This window comes from Cariama cristata, unplaced genomic scaffold, assembly GCF_000690535.1.
Source record: "Cariama cristata isolate BGI_N322 unplaced genomic scaffold, ASM69053v1 scaffold1794, whole genome shotgun sequence".
NCBI classification, from domain to species: Eukaryota; Metazoa; Chordata; class Aves; order Cariamiformes; family Cariamidae; genus Cariama; species Cariama cristata.
In genome coordinates, this window is record NW_009612152.1 from 806 (window position 1) to 18,753 (window position 17,948).

General features: G+C 42.7%; 1 protein-coding gene across 1 annotated transcript; it reads right to left on the bottom strand.

Annotated features, from left to right (window-relative positions):
• Nucleotides 1-4,141: 4,141 nt before the first annotated feature.
• Nucleotides 4,142-10,105, bottom strand: LOC104160378 (olfactory receptor 477-like). Its single transcript, XM_009698488.1, has 3 exons — nt 9,838-10,105; nt 4,820-5,058; nt 4,142-4,435 (listed from the first exon to the last, which is right to left on the bottom strand). The coding sequence occupies exons 1-3, from the start codon at nt 10,103-10,105 to the stop codon at nt 4,142-4,144; spliced, it is 801 nt and encodes a 266-aa protein (XP_009696790.1).
• Between the last annotated feature and the right edge of the window lie 7,843 nt (nt 10,106-17,948).

Genomic DNA, 17,948 nt, shown 5'->3' on the forward strand with positions numbered 1-17,948 from the left:
CAAATGCAGTAAGCAATGTCTCTTGTCTCTCTGAAGCAATTAAGATATCATCCATATAATGGTAAAGACAGATCTGTTTAAGAGACCCTTACTTCCTTCAAAGCCACTTCCACCACTATTTGACATATCATAGAACGATTCATCATTCCCTGTGGTAACACTACCCAATGATATCTTTGCACAGGTGTATTGTTATTAATAGTAGGCACAGAAAATGCAAAATGTGCACAATCATCCGGGTGTACAATTATTGTGAAACAGCGAATCATTGCAGGGTTCAGAACACCAGGCTCTAACGGTCCCATTGGGCCCATCACTGCATTGATAGCTCTCAAATCCTGCAATAATCGCCATTTGCCTGATTTTTTTAGGGATAACAAATATGAGGGTGTTCCATGGCCTTGTAGATGGGACTATATGCCCCAATGCAAGTTGTTCCTGTACTAATCGTTGCGCCCATTCCAGCCGTTCACCTTTTAACGGCCACTGATTGACCCAAACAGGTGTTTGTGTCAACCATCTAAGTTTGAGCCGGGGCTGGATATCAGTGACCTTTCGTGAAAATTTGTCGTCAATGTGACGTTCCATTGTGATAATAAGTCTCGTCCCCAAAGATTACAAGGAACTGCGAGAACTTATGGTTTCAGAACTGCTTGTTTCTGATCCGGACCTTCAACTAATAAAGTTTGTGCAAGGGATTCCAGCCCCCGTAACCGCTGCAGTCGCCTGCACTGAAGGCCAAGATGTTGGCCGTTCCCTCTGGTTAAGAACTGAAATGTCAGCACCAGTGTCCACCAGTCCTGTGAATGGGCTTGGCATTTAGAGTAATTGTTAACATAGGTTATCCTGGTAATACCTTTTGTGTCCAATATATATTGGGTGTCCCAGTGCTACTGAATGCTCCTTCTCCCCTTTGCTTATCCTCAGCTTCGCCGCTTTTATATGGTAATAAAATCAATTGTGGTATACGTTCTCCTTTCGGAATAGTGCAGGGAGGGTGCACGGTTCATGCCATTATTTTAATTTCCCCATCGTAATCAGAGTCTATAATTCCCGGTAACACAAAAAGTCCCAATCATGTTGTTGAAGATCTTCCAATAAGGTGGCCACACATGTTGTCAGGTAGGGGGCCATGCACTCCTGTAGGTATAACACTCACCGACTGGTCTGATACTGTGATTGTTGCGGTTGTGGCCAGATCCAACCCGGCACTGCAGGCTGTGCTGTGTTGGAGGGACTGAATGGTGTTACGCTGGAATTCACCGCTCCGTGATCCCAAGTCGGGTAGGCTGCCCGTTGGGGGAGGGGAGTGGCAGACCTTGTTGTGCATTCTTGGGGCACCAGGTCTTGCGCCCCGCTTCCTGTTTCCCTGCACAGGATTGCCTTGGTTGTCAAATTTTGACTGACATTGATTGCTCCAACGACAGCCTTTCCCACATTTTAGACCGAGTTGGGTGGGGGTTCACTGAGCGTTCTGCCTCAGTCCCTTAGTTCGTGGACAATTTTGTTCCATGTGCCCTTCCTGACTGCATTGAAAACATTTTAGAGCAGCCTGTGCCACAATCATCTGCTGAGCTAAAGCAGCAGCCAGCATTTCTGCCTTACGTTGTTCTGACCCAATATTCTGGCAAGCTTTAATATGATCAGTGATTGTTTTTGCAGAATTGCGTATAGGGTCTATGGCCCCTTTAAAATCTGTGTTAGCATTTTCAATGGCAAGTTGAAACAACAAAATTTCAGCAGCTTCTTCTTGCTCAATTTGTCTCATAATTGCTGTCTGCAGCCTGTCTAAAAATTGAACATGAGGCTCTTGGGATGCCTGTCTGATTGATGCAAAGGATGCCTCTCGTTGGCCCTAGTCCGGCACTTTCCTCAGCGTCTTAATAGTTAAATCAGCCGCTTGTGTAAACACTGCTCTCAGCAACACAGCTTGCGCCGTCCCAGTTGCGTAAATACCTTGCCCCATAAGCTGATCCTGCCCTACAATCGGTCCTCCATTATTTAAATTATTCATAACTTGTACGTTCACAAGTTCCTTGTACTCTGATAACCACACTGTGTACTGTGCCGCAGACAAAACCATTCTCAACACTGACCGCCACTCTGAAGGGGTCATAACATAAGGCTCTCCGATGGCCTCTCTCATAACATAAGACTCTCCGATGGCCTGTATAAGATTTATAGTAAATGAGGCTTGTAAGACATACTCTCGAACTGATTTTCAAACCTCTTTAATCGCTTCATATGGTAAATGAGCAAACTCCGGTGCTTGATTTGGCTTATATATTACAGGCAGTGCCTTAAATATAGACACATCTCCCTCACAAAGTGCCTCTATTCTACACTTGTCAAGCAATGTCGTTGAGTGACTCACCATAGCTAACGATTCTTGCTTTGTTAATTGAGCTGGCGCAAATGGGGGGGGCAATGTAATAGAAGAAGGTCTGTGTTGTGTCCGCAAGATTTCCTCTGCAGGTGGCACCGTGGCTGTTATAGCCTTTAAAGGAGTTAGCGGAGGGTATAAATCTGTCTCCATCGTAGAGTCTATTACCCCTGGATCAAAAAGATCGTCGAGCTCCTGCCGCTCTGGGTTTACACCCTGTGCATCTCCTGTTGGAGCAGGCACTTCCTCACATATGGTGCTTAGTACTTCAAAAGACTACTGTCCCGTATGCTCATTTTCCTTAAGAGACGGAGGAGGAGCAGTAGCCGCCTATAACATCTCTTCTGCTGGTTTTAGTGCATTCAAAGCCATAAACACAACGCGCCAGATCATAATGACCTCTTCTGGCACATCAAGCTGCAGATCCTTCTTAGTTTGCAGCTCCTTCCCCACTCTCACCCACAAGGAGCTATCGTATGAGCCCGAGGAAGGAAACCACGGACAATAGTCTCTGATCCCTGCGATAGTCTCTAATCCAGATGAACAAGTGCACCAGTTTAATCGGAGGTACTGCATAGACTTGCTCTCTCAAAACTCTTTGTAATATTTCAAGATACTGTTTTTGGCTTGGGGTTGCTGACAAGGACTGCCCCATGACTCTAAACTACCGCAGCTGCTCACCTCGGGTGATGTCTCGGTCTTCGAGATGTTTGCGCGCAGATGCCGGTTCCCCTCGGCTGTAACTTCCTCCGTCTCAGCTGCAGGTTCACCACCGGGTACTCGTCCTGTTCCTTGCTTAATTCATTAGTCCCTGTTCCGTGCTTAATTTGTTTACCCCACGTTGGGCGCCGTTTGTGGTGAATGATTTCATGGACCCTGATGTGCTTAACCAGAATCAGAATCGTTTATTGCTTCTTAACTCTCCCTGAAAGGCATCACAAGAAACAGCAGAAGGGTCCAATCACAGGGCATATTTACATAACCACCTCTTTGGTTCTCATCTTACACTGCTCAATACTCTCAGTTAGTTTATCACATTCGTGTAATTTTTCCCATGGGGCTGTCGGCCTCAGTTTCTGTTTTGCAGGATCTTAGAAGTCACGTGCGTTACCTCTGGCTGGTCCTTTGTTATGTTTTGTTAATCTTAAAGTAGGATTCTCATGCGAACAGCAGGAGGAGGAACAAGATGCACTGGTCTTTGATGTTTGCAGGACGCCGCTTTATCTATCGCCGTACCATTTTCCATACTGGGATCCTCCTTCTGGCTGTTCTTGTAGATATGTGTCACATTTGCTAACCTCCAATCAACTGGTACCTCCCCAGTTAGCCAGGACTGACATATACTTCTCAAGATGAAACCATCTAAATCTTTTAAATGCCCTTTGTTTTGCCTCTAAAAATGAAGACTTCTCATGAGTGTAGATGAGACCTGTAGTTGAGCTATGGAAATGCAGACATGAAACATGAGCTGAAGTGTGTTCACCGAGAGTGCCTGGTCAAAGTGCCTCTCAAAAACACTTCTGGTTTTAATTCTGGCTAGAAAAGATCAGGGTCAGACACATGAAATGTTATAAAGTGCAGGGAAAATGCAGAGTGCAACAAGTATCAATGTCTTGGACAAATTACCCAAAGCATCTCAAGCAGTGCTTGGCAAAGACATTTAGGTTCTCCTAAAGTGCCCACAGGCTATTTTTGACAAAGGCATGAAGAAGTGAAAAATCTCCTTCCTGTAAATAAGAGGGATGCTTCCTTTCTGCTTCAAAGATTCCTTTTGATCAACTTCCTCACAGCTCCTATAATCTCCTTGTTTTTCGTTCTGTAGATAGCAGGATTTGGTATTGGAGGCAACACAGAACAGAGCACAGCTATTACAGGTGCCAAGGCTGATGAGAAGGTGGAGATGGGCTTCGTGTAAGCAGTACTACCCATACAACTAAACAAAGAGACCACAGTGAGGTCGGGGACGCAGGTGGAGGAGGCTTTATGTTGGCCTTCCTCAGAAGGGATTCTCGACACTGCCAGTGAAATCGGAACATAAAAGGCTAATATAGACATCAAGCAGATGGAATATTAACAGAGCCTAAAGACCACAGCCCCAAACTCATGGACATACTTGTCAGAACAGGACATTGGAAAAGCTGGGAGACATCACAGAAGAACTGATTGACATTGCACTGGCAGAAGGTTAACTGGAAAGTGATGCCAGTGTACATTGTGGAATACAGAAGAATAGTAGCCCACACACTGGCTGCCATCTGAAGACAAGCTCATATTCATTCTTGTTTCACAGTGCAGGGGGTTGCCTATGGTAACATAGCGGTCATACGCCATGACAGTGAGGATAGCAAAGCGAGATGGAGTGAAGAGAATGAAGACAGATACTTGGACAACATATCCAGAGCAATAGATAGACCTTGTGTTTCAGATGGAGTTTGCCATGGATTTGAGGACCAGGACAGAGATGGAGCCAAGGTCAGAGATGGAGAGGTTCATCGGGAAGAAGCACATGGGACTGTGGAGCTGGTGGTCAAGCACAACTGTTATGATGAGGCAGTTCCCAGTCAAGGCAGCAAGGTAAAGAAGGAGAAATACCAGAAAATGAAATATTTGCAATTCACAACTATCAGAGAATCCCAGGAGAAGGAACTGAGTCCCTATGCCGTGATTAGACTTTTCTTGTCATGTTCTCACTGAATCTGACTTGTGCAGTTAAAGGACATTGATCAGAATTATACACAACGAAGAAAGGATTCAAGTTTTCTAATTGGCCACATCATATCTATAAAATGCCCTCTCAATGGTACAGAACAAAACCTCTTTTTCTGAAAAGTTTCAGGAAAAAAAGTTTCTAAGCAGTGGAAGAAGTATAATTCACTTTCATTTGGTTCTTCTGTGGAGTGAAGAAACATTCTGAGGGAAGAAGTGCTTACCCATGAAGCGAATGTGGGGAAATTCAGGTAGAGACAAGTCAGTGAGATTCTCTGTTTTTTTTAGTTTAGGTATAAATATCTGTCCTCTTGATAACTGCCTGTGAATCTCACCTGAGCTGTCTTTACAGATAATCTGAACAGATTCTTCTAAGGTTGGAGTCACCACCTTTGAATACAAATGTCTTAGCTAGGTCTAGACATGTTTATTCCTCCATCTTGGCAACAAGTGAAAGGTACTAGACAAGCTCAACTCTCACATAAAAGCATTTAGGGTCATTTTAGGCAAAAGAGTAGCCTCCCTGGTCTGCCTCTTCCACTTCTGATGGTGTAGGTCTTCCACAAGCCCTGTGTCATATCTTCAAACCTATACATATCTATGGGATACTCTATGGTTTCTTTCATGACACTGGGGGCCTATTGACAGGCAACCGAATGAAGTTAAACTTCACTAACTCTTTTGAGGTCTACTGTGCAGATACACAAATTAGGTGAGGTGAATTCCACAGTTTCTTTCCTTTCACTCTGCACCCTGAGACATATAGATATACATAAATACATTGATACACAGGCAGGCAGTCACATGAGGCAAATCCCTCCTGGTGAGTCTTCAGACTGGAAGTCTTGCAGGGATCATAGTGTGACAGGTTTTCTAAATTACAAACAAACAAACAAGTAAACAAAAAAGCAACCAATAAAAGAGACCTAAAATTAAAGAATAAATTAGGTTGAAAGAGGCATCCGGAGGTCATCTGGTCCAACTTCCTGCTCATAACAGGGTCAACTGTCAAGTCAGATCCAACTTCAACTTTAAAGTTCAATAAAGTTGCTTAGGGTCACGTCCAGCTGAATTTTTAATATCTCCAGAGGCAGAGATTCCTCAACCCCTCTGGAAAACCTCTTGCAGAGGTTATGAGATCCTCAGTTCTCATAAGATTTCTAATCGTAATTTTCCGGTTTTACTTTCGTAAAGGAAATTAACGTGTCTGAAACACAGGCATACTCATTGCTGGGTACAGCAAACACCATAGCCTTCTTTTAATGCTCTTGTTGTTGCTGTTAATAGATACATGTCCAAGAAAGTAAATATTAACACCAGTTCTTAAGGTGAAGTTGGATACTTTGTACTCTCCCGAACTAAAACAATTTGGGATTCATGCCTGGGCCTCTGGAAAACCAATGGCTTCAGAGGAAGCAATCTTGATTTCACTAAACACAGAACAATTGCTCTGTGCGAACAATTGCATCCCACCAGTGACATTCTCCATCCCTTTTCGCTCTTTCTAGGATATGATGTATTTTCTCTGCATCAGGATGGACAGCAATTGAGGGGTTTTGTCCATTGTTTCAGATTTGTTCTAGCAACAGAGTCAGGTCATCTTGTGGCAAGAGCAATTTTACCAATGTAAGATTCATCCCAATGCGGGTAAGTAGTAAATACATTGTATTTGATACAGTGTGTAGTCTGATTGTAGCGATTGGTGGGTTGTGACAGGAGATTAATAGTTAAAGTCTTATCGCATAATTTTGGTAAAATTACAAATACAGATGTTGGCATGAGTATTTGTCTCTACAGTGGTGGTATCTGTAAATATAAAGTCACAAAGGGTTCTCATACAAATACATCCATTTCCAACATACAAGTACAGATTTAGGGATTTCATCAGGATGCATTTCAAAATGACAAACACTTTGTTCAGTGTCAAGGCAAATGTCTTGAGCCTTAGTGGTATTACTTTCACAAATAAATCCCTGTTGTTCCCATGCAACGCATGCATCAACATTGACAGTTTGCCATCCGTTTCCATTTCATTGGGCTCATATTCTATGTTCTAACGGATAGAATACAGTTCCATGGTGATTTAATCCCAGGGCAATGATTGGGTATATGGTATATACCAAAGCATTGTGTATAGTGAGGACAGAGGTGGCAATCTTATTATCTTCTGAATGATAAGTAAAATTGACTAATTGCCACCATGACTGAAACTCTCTTGAACTCTGAGGCATTGTCCCAGATCACTTTACAAATTTTGGTAGGTAGGATTCCTTCTTCTCCTTCTCTAATGATAGCTGCGACCACAGACTGTATCCCTAACTGTGCTTGGATACAATTCAAAGTAAGAGAGGTATTACCTTGGGTTGCTCCGAGGGTGTTTACAATTAATTGATAGTCATTTTTCTCAGTTCTTCCCCAATAAGGTAGAATGTCTGATAGGAGCCACTGACTTGCTCCTAAGGCTGATAGAGATTATTTTAGTGGGTGTTCTAATTTATTCAGGTCATCGGTAGTAGCAGTTAATTTGTTCATTAGGACTTCAGCATCTATGCTATTTAATATTCCCAGTCCTGTTCCAAGGATACAAGTTATATCTCTTTTTGATCATTTTGGAGAAGTGAGGGTTCATCCATGTAACCATGCTAACCATTCTGCATAAGATGTATCTAGGAATGGTGAGCAGGTAGGTTTAATTGCAGAGATATTGATCTGCATCGAGAGTTCCACTCATTTGAGGGACCATGATGGATTAAACAACACTCGTTGTTCTGCGGTTTTAATTATGTAGGGATCAGTATTACAAATGTAAGGAGATAACTTAATAGGAGACTGAGTTGGTGAGGACAGTTGCTTGATATCAATTTTGAATTGGAGGCCTAAGCTGGAATGAAATTTGAAGTCTACCCCAAAACACATTATGATTGTTGAATGCGATACAGTAAAAATATGCCAGTGTTTGAAGGAACAGGTGTGTGTGTGGTGTTTTCCCCCGACATAGGTTATAATCATACGTAAAGATGTTGTCATACATTTAGTGTGATTTTCAATTTGGCATCCTGTTGAAATGGTGTCTCCTTTGGACCCCTCCAAAGATAGAATTTGTTCATTTTTATTCTTATCCTTAATAATCCATTCCTGCCTACAAAAGGTGATATTATTGTGTAGTGCTACGGCAGCTAAATTTAGATCAGGTGTAGGTATGTTAAAAAGTATATACGCATCAACCCATGGCCACCTTGTCGTACGCAATTCCATATTTTGAGTACATCAATCCTAAATTTAAACATCATTCCCACCCTACGGTAGGTCTATGCACAAGTCACAAAAACAGGTTGAACTAGGGTGAAATTATAGCAACAGTCTAGGTTGACATAATTACAAAATCTCATGTCTTTTCTAGTCCAAGTGGAAGCAGGATTATATCAGTCATTTCCGTTGGTTTCCAATGGGTAGATCGACTGATTACTCAGCATCCTATTTTAATTTTTTCTCCTGGTGTGTCTTGGAGTAGGGGAATTAGATTTTTTCTATCCCACTTCCATTCATATCTTAATTAGATCTCATTTCTGTGCATAACTGAAGTAGTAAGCTTTAAGTCTGCTCTTTCCCAGAGTAGGGCATTTGCAGTTGTTCTATTTTTCTTAAAGTATCTGGAGGAATCACTGCGCTGCCTGCTATCCACCAAGTTCCCAAGAATTTCACTTCTTGGCCCCTGACACTTTTTGGGTGGAATCTCATCTTCTGCATGATGTAACGCTTGCCATAGTGCTGCTGCTGCTTCTTCCCCCACCTTACCAGGGAAAGTTCCTCTGATTAGAATATCACCTATATATCAGTGTAGCTTCACATCTTGAGGGAGTGAGACTGTCTGTAGAAGTTCAGCAGATGCAGCATGAGCAATTGTGGGCGAAAGTTTATAACCCTGTGGGAGTCTGCTAAAGGTGTATTGTATACCTTCCCAAGTAAAAGCAGATTTTGCTTTAGATGGATCGCTCCATTCCATCTCTCATTCGTGTTTTGTGGCATCATGCATTAATGTTGCCCAGGTGGGGATGTCTCTATGTACTAGGGCTGCTTCTTCCTCCTAGTCATCAACGATGCCCCTTACAGCCAACGGGGCATTGAAGTCTATGTCTCTCTGCATTTCATGTCATTTTGAAATGAGGTAAGGTTTTAGCGTGGCAGGGGCTCTTTTAATTAGCAGCTTTAGCATGTCATAATCAGCAGTTGCTGAAATAGGGACATCGTGTTTGCCGCGCTTATGCATAGCCTGAATACCGGCAGCTTTTGTAATAGCGGTGGAGAGATCGTTCAAGGATTTGATGGGTATTAATAGGGGTTCCCTCTCTCTAATCTGTCTGTTCCTCCAGCCCAGTATGCCACTCTGCTAATTATTGAGTGGGGATCATTTGGGGGGTCAGGGCCAGAATTTAAAAAGACACCAGGATCCCAAAATCCATTGGCTTCATCCCCACTTAGTAAGCTTCTATCTCCTCCAGTTAAACATGCTTGCCATAAGTACTCGGTTTCGGTTTCACCTGGCTTACAGCCATAGCATTCTTGTAAATTAGCCACCTGAAGTGGATTGAATGGGGTTGTTTTTCTGGCACAATGTCCTGCTCCACCCTGAGGTCTGATGGTTTCCTCAGTTTTTATAATGGGTCTAGCTTCGTATTTGGGAGGACTTGAGGGAGATAAAGAATTGCCTTTCCCTGGTTTATTATCGTCAGTGTCACCTCATATGCTACCATCCCATTCTTCAGGGGATACAATTAGTTTTCTAATACGCACAATATCAGGGGGATTGGGAGCCTGCATAAGCATCATCTCAACCTTTTCCTCCAACTTTTGCTCCTCCTCCTTTTCTTCTTGTAATTGTTTCTGCAGCTGCTCGATTTTCAAGGACAGTAATAACTCAGCTGCTTTCCTGCTTTCAGTCTCCTTCTTTAAGTCCTGCTGCCTTCTCTTGTTACTCTTTCTATCCTGATAAGCAGCTTCTAAGCAGGCATCTGGCATGTTGCAAATGATTCCCTTTCCTTTTCCATCCTTCATATGGCCTCTAGCGACCTTTAATTGTTGTTCTACCACTGCCCAATTATACCAGTTATCACAAGCCCCTTTGAAAGTTTAGGACTTGGACTTATCCCATGCCTTTGTAAGTAATCAGTGATATTGCTTGCCATCCTGCCGACTACATGATTTGTTGCGAATAAGTGGCTTTAAGGTCGCTCAAAGAATCACCATCAAAGGTATTAGCAGAAACTGATAGTTTTATTAGTTTTAATATGAATTGATAGAAAGGTGACTTAACAAAGTTCAATGGCAAGGTTCACTCTGTCACTTACTACAGGAAGGAAAGGTACACAGGAAAAGGGAATTAAAAAACAGCTTAAAATTGAGCTAGAGTAGTGTACACCAGAGACTGGGGTAAAAGGGGAAAGGGTAAGGGAGACTCTTCTGTCAAGTCAGTACTTAGCACTAGGATTTAGGAGCACTTTTCATTTAGCAGCACTTAAGCACTAACTAAATGAACATCTATGAAGGACTACGCTTATAACAGTGACTTAAATTGTTATAGGGTATTGGAATCTGTTCACACATGCATGAGAAGAAACACTAAGAGAGATACATGTATAGAGATATATGTATAAAGGAGTGTATGTATAAAGAGATAAGAGAAGGAAATGTATAAAGATACACATATAAAGCAATAAATATGTGTGTATATATATATTTGTATAAAGAAAGAGATGTATAGAGGTATATTATGTGTAAAGGTAGGTACACTTAAAAGAAAAATTTCCCTCAATTTCTGTGAAATACTCACTTCTAATGCCTTGGCATCTCTCAACAGGTGAGGGTTGAGTCCCAAGAAGTGAAGGACTTTCAGCCCAGGCTTCATTGTCTGCTTTCATCAACAATCCTCCAAATTTCGCAAACTTGAGGGTTTGCGAGCTCTGAGAGGGTGTCCCACTCAGAGGGGGATGCTGGTTGCAGCCCGCTGTGGTGCAGGAGAGCTCAAAGGGTCTCACTTTAGGACTGTTGTTTATAGGTTGGGAAGATGATTGACTTTAGTCATTAGTAAATTTCCATTCTGGCCCCAATTTGAGTTAGTAATTGCTGGAATTCTCAAAATTCCAGTAGCACTGATACCGTGTTCTACTTCAGCTACGATTCAGATAAGGGATGTACCGGTGCCTACTTTTCTCAGGCCTCCAAGGCCTGTTTTATTGAGTTTCTATTCAGAGAAGAGATGTACCGAGGCCTATTTTGTTAGAGTTCCCATCCTTGGCTAGGCAACAGATGTTGCCGGTACAGTCAGTATTTTTCCATCCTTAGCTGTGAGAGAGTTTCTGGTACGATCAAGAGGCCCTTAACTGCCCAACTCCTTACACAAAGGCTAAGGCATGGATTTCTGACATCATAGCGAGGCCCAGGAAAAAGACGGGGGGAATGCACCACCACAGGCTCCCAACCAGTCTCTAGACCATAATAGCAAGAATTACACAGGAAAGGAAGATTAAGTTGAGAGCTAAAGGGAAGAGGTTAACCAAAGCACCATCAGTCTTGTGGCACTGTCTGGAATATAGCTCCCTCTTTCTGAAGTTATTTCCGTCAACTACATTTTGGCACTGGGAGGAGTCATGTAGGACATACTCCATGTAAGGTACAGGCTCTCACCCAAGAGGTTTACTAAGTGAGCAGGAGAATGATGTGCAACAAAAGAACCAAGGGCTGTTACTCATTGGAGGAATGGTCTTCTTAGATCCCTGGTCTGATTATTGGGTCATTTACTTCTGTCAAGCCTAATCTTCACATTCATCTTCACTTTAGGTGGGATTCTTGTCACCTCAGAGATACTTCTAGTGAGATTCAGCTCACTTCAGCTTAGATGTCTACACCTGAATTAGTCCCTTCACAGGCAGCAGTGACTGTCCCTGACAGAGTTTAGCCTGCAATTTCTCCCCCTACAAAAAAAAAAAAAAAAAAAACCCACCACATTATTTTACATTTGATGACATGAATCGTCAATGCCTGGCAAATATGGCAGATCAGACATCTAGGTCCTTTGTACACATATACTCTGTAGACAATTCAGTGGAACTATCTAAAGATGAAGCTGAACCTTTGTTCTCTTTCCTTTCCTCTTCTCCCCAACAGTTGCCTACTCCCTCCCTTTGACTCAATAGACTTATCACCCTTGTGGACAAGCGACCCCACTTCTGAATGGATGTCCAAAGTTCGTTTCCTCTCACGCCAAAGCAGAGGGACCTGTTGGAGACGGCGGTGTCTGCAGGGCTGGGGACCTAGAGGGCTACCAGCAGAACTTCACTTTGGACTTCTGGTGGGCAGACTTTAGCCCATTCAGGAGACTGATTGCCAGAGTCCCTTGGGAGACAGTCCTGATGGACAAAGGAGTCCAGCAAGGCTGGATATGCTTTAAAAAGGAATTACTTAATATTCAGGAAAATGCCATCCCTGTGTGTAGAAAGACAAGTCATCGCAGAAAAAGACCGGCCTGATTAGACAGAGAAATTAGGCTGGAGGTCAGGGATAAGAGAGATAATATCACCTCTGGAAGGGAGGTCACGTAACTTGGGAGGAATATAGGGATGTTGTGAGATTGTGTACGGAGAAGATTAGAAGGGCCAAGGCTCAACTAGAACTTGATTTGGCCACTGCAGTTAAAGATAGCAGAAAAGTTTCTATAAATAAATTGTCAGCAAAAAGAGGGTCAGGAAGAGTCTCCATCATTTGCTGAATGCAGAGGGTAGTGTAGTGACAGAGGATGAGGAAAAAGCAGAAATGCTCAGTGCCTTCTTTGCCTCGGTTTTCAATACCAAGACCAGTTGTCCTCAGGACACCCAACCCCCAGAGCCAGATGTTAAGGACGGGGAGCTGAGTGAAACCCCCATAATCCAGGAGATGGTTAGTGACTTGCTGTGCCAATTAGACTCTCATAAGTCTACGGGTCCCAATGAGATTCACCCCAGAGTAATGAGGGAACTGGCAAAAGAACTTGCCAAGCCTCTTGCGATCATCTACCAGCGGTCCTGGTTAACTGGAGAAGTTCCAGCAGACTGGAAGTTAGCAAACGTAATGATCATCTACAAGAAGGGCCGGAAAGACGATCTGGGGAACTACAGGCCTGTCAGCCTGACCTCAGTGCCAGGCAAGGGCATGGAAAAGATCACCTTGTGTGCCATTACACAGCACATGCAGGAAAATCAGGAGAGATCATCTACCAGCGGTCCTGGTTAACTGGAGAAGTTCCAGCAGACTGGAAGTTAGCAAACGTAATGATCATCTACAAGAAGGGCCGGAAAGACGATCTGGGGAACTACAGGCCTGTCAGCCTGACCTCAGTGCCAGGCAAGGGCATGGAAAAGATCACCTTGTGTGCCATTACACAGCACATGCAGGAAAATCAGGAGATCAGGGCCAGCCACATGGATTTGTGAAACAAAGACCATGCTTGACCAATCTGGTTTCCTTTTCTGACAAGGTGACTCGTTTGGTAGATGAGGGAAGGCTGTGGATGATGTCTATCTAGACTTTAGTAAGGCCTTCGACACGATCTCCCACAGCATCCTCCTAAATAAATTGTCTGCTTGCGGCTTAGATAGGTGGACTTTAATGAGAGAGAAGCTGGAATGTGTCCAATTGAAGTGTTTCCTGGGATGTTCCTGTTGTGTTTTTTCCCCCAAGAGGAAGGCACCTTATTAAAGTACCCACATGAACCTCACATTTAATGACATCAGATCAGGGCTAGCGACATTCCTCCCTGCCAAGAGAGGAATAAGCCAGTTTTTCAAATACCTGTGAGCATAGAGGCGTCTCCGTAAAACCACTTTCCTCAGGAATTCAGTCATTGCCTTTACTTCAACATCCAGCTACGCTCAAAGCTTAAGATTGCTTCAAAGCCACGTTTCAAACACTTCCCTATTGCAGAAGCAGTGTGTTCCTTCCGTGGGGACTAAAGGCACAAGCCTTCTCCTCTTCTCTCCAAATGCATCTTCCTCAACATCATCTTAAATCCTGAATACAAAGATACAGAGAAAACACGTCCAAATCAGCACGGGTCATAAAGCCAGAGTTTCTTGTGGGAGAAAGGGAGGATGTCAACCTGTGCAGCAGCATCTCAGCTGTCACTGAAACCCATCTGTTCCCACAGATAATGACCAAACTTTCTTCCAATAAGGAAACACTTGGATCACGATCGTAACATCTATTTCAGAGGAGGTTGTGACCTCATGTGTGTGGAGGAAAGTCTGGAACCTCCAACCACCTCTCGCATTTAGAAATGAATCCCAGTCCCATTGAAATCAGTGACATGGTCTAAATAATTGATCAAAACCATGAAAAGTAGGATCGTGTGAAATGCTGAGAGGCTGGACTAGCTCGGAGTGAGTTCATTGCACTTACCACTGGGCAACAGGGAGCTCAGACTTTGCAGAAATGACAAGGGAGTGAGTTTCTCTATTCCTTAGCTGACTGCTATACGGTGCCCATGGCCCGGCTCTGGACGACAACCCTGTGGTGTTCCAGAGGGCTGCAGGGAGAGAGGAGCCAGCACTGCCTGTTTTGCTAGGAACATCTAGTAGCAGGAGAGCAGTGCTGAAAAGTTGTGTAGCAATAACGTCTCTCTTGCCCTCATCACCTCACAAAGCCTCAGCTCAGATTGAACCCACTGACAACATGGTGTCTTACAAAATTGTCAATAGCTTTGTAAGATACCCTATTAAGTCACAGCGGTGTCTGTGGGATTCACAGGGAGTGTTGCGAGCGACCTTGAACAACATAGCCTTGAAGGAAATAGTCTGAGAAAGCAAGTAACGAAGCAAGCGCAGAAAGTGAGCTGAAGATAAAAATGTTTTGAAGCACAGCTGTGAGACCCAAACTAGAAGACACGTGTCTTGATTAACAGCACCAATTAAAAGCTTAGCCGCGGCGCGTGGACAGCAGGGGTTAACCAATCCATGAACAAACTAGAGCACATGGACAGCTAGTGAATCTATATAAGCACAAATTTGTAAATAATAAAGGTCTTTGGTTTTACCCGCGCCAGAGTCCGTGAATCAATCCCTACAGCTGTCAAACGGATAAAACTGCTATGTTAAAAAAAAAGGAGATTGAAACACTGAAGTGAAGCAGCTTATTTGCCCTGCCTCTTGTGCATTATGGAAATGCACACAAATAAATCCAAAACTCACCAAACACTGTGACATTGCATAAAAGGTCAATTTTGTAGCTGCAAAGCACAAGATCAGTATAGTAAATGCACCACTGCTTTTTTTCTTTTGTACAGTGAAAGCTAGCAATTAGGCTGTTACGATAAAAACACAGCTTTTAAGAAGAATAGTGCTTCTGTGATGTAATTGCGTATTATAAAACGCTCGATACGGATGAAATCTCTGTTAATGTCTCTTGTTCCAAGTTGTTCACTCTCACTCCTACTACGCCTTTGCCTCTAGCGTCACATGGTCGATAACTTGCAGATTTCTGGAATGGAAATATTTGCTCAAGTAATTTGCAGATTCCTCACCAATCATTTCAAGCAATAGTTTTCATTTTGCAATCTAGTCTTGAGGCGTTCTGCTGTCTACTGGAAGCATTTGCCCCGGTCTCATTAATACTGGAAAGAGATATCAGTTTTTATCTAATGGGATTCCTTTTTTCTAGGCACTTTTGCCTCCCATGTTAATATTAGGTTTTTTTTCTTTCCAATGCTAGCCTAAAACCCAAACCAAAATAAGTAATATGGGATAGATGTAGTACACACCTTTCCCTGTGGAGTAAGGTACTGCATGCATCCCCTTAGAGCAAGTCATAACTTTTGAAACCAGTTTCTGCTGAAGTTCAAACAATCTCATCTTGTAACTGTTGTATGTGGAACAGGCTAAAAGATGGCAAGCACAAGGATTTCAAACGCAGCTACTTCTATAAATTCCTTGTTTAGGTACTTGTGCAGTACCTGCCTGTCTCTCCCGAGAGTCATGAATGTTGCCTTCCTCTCGAGATCAGTACTAACCTCCACGTTAGCATCCACAGGCAGATGTGTCTGGCTAACATCAAGCAGTTAAACTTGCAAAGTTCAAGTTTTCAATGAGGTAATTAAATATAAACACATAATTACTGTGATTTTTTTTTTCACCAATCATTTTCTCCAGAACACAAACCTGGATATCGCATGCCTACAAGCAAGGAAAAAGCTTATTTGTATGGCAACAATACTGTGATCCTGTCTTCTTCAGAAAATAAACCCTTGTCATTCCATTGCCAGCTGCTTCTAAGGCAATTCACCCCTGTTAAACACTTCCAAGTACTCACTCATGTCAGCTTCCTTCCACACTTCCGTCCTTTGAGCAAATGAATCCATAGGAGATGGCATGGGGACGTGTTGCCAGCCAAGAACCTTTCAACTGGCTCATCTGACTACGCCCAAAGTTTTAAAGGTCACTGAGAGGAGGATTAGTATTTAGGGTTTTGCACAGAGCCTGTGCAACCATTTTTGGTGTTGCTTTAAGGGCTATGGACCACAGATGACAAGGAAAGAACTTCTAAATCTTCCTTGATTAGTCATGCACATCGAAGCATAGCTGGATAGCTTTCTCCAAACATACACAGCCAGAATTAGCCACTTTACATGAGGTCTGCCAGATGATGATGTATACCTGCTCATAAGGTACAACACTTTAAGGAGATCTGACATTAAACACATGCTGTTTAATGTACTGAAGTGTTTTATCTACACATTGCCTCTCCTTTATCTGTTTTTTTTTTCAGCCACAGTTTTCTGTTCTCTCCAATCCGAGATGAAACAGCACTGATGCATCACATCAGCAATTCATGTATGACTAAAAGGTTAATTTCAGTTAAATTCCAAAAAACTGTCTTTGTTCCCAGATAAGAGTTTCAGAACTCATCATTCAGTGGCAATCTGAGAGCACATGGAGGTTCCAGTGCACAGCAGGAAAGGTACAGCTTGGCATTTTTATGTTACAAAATAAGCCAAAGCTTACTACTCAGAATATTCCTTATTCAAAAAAACCCCAATGTTATAGCACTTACATGAAATGCATTCTAAGTCCCTGTAGCAGAATACTGGGTTTGTTTAGTGTCAACATCTCCAGAAAAAAAAAAAAAAGGAAAAAAAGGAAAACACTCCAACTTTATCCATCAATACAAAGATCTAGAAATATTAAATCCAGCAACTTTGGAAACAAACTCTTCCTTAATGAACCTGATCTCATACTCTTAAGCCTGGAAGGACCTCCAGTTCTGCCTATGAGTGTTTCAATGGAAGTATCTTTTATCCTGTTAAAAGTGAAAAGTATATAAACTCCTGTGAAACGTTAGTGTGCGGCAGTGGATGAACAGGTTAGAGTAGACACCCGTGCATCTAAACCAACACTTCATCTCAGAATCCCAACCCAAGAAACAAAATCCTATAGGACACGGCTATCAGGCAATTGCTTGTGCGCGTGGGTAGTGTCATTGTGGCAGGAAAAGAAAAAAAAAAGATCTGGAGGACTAGGACTTTGCCAAGAGAATATAGCTCAGCAGGGCCCCATGCTGAACTTTTCATGAAGCTTGGCTAAATGGAAAGAAAAGTGGGCTAAGGTAAAGCAAAGTAAAATGATTCTGTCCCCCACACACCAAGTAGGCATGTTTTATTAAAGTATTTTTATTTTTCTCCTCTCACAGCACTAATCAAATTTCAAGAACATTTAAGTACTTGTATTATCTATGGAAAGCTATCCTATTAATTAACCCTATGTTAAATCACAGACTCATTTCTGAAGGACAGTAAGGTTGCAGCTGTACTATCAAAAATGACCTCTACAGACCAACTGGT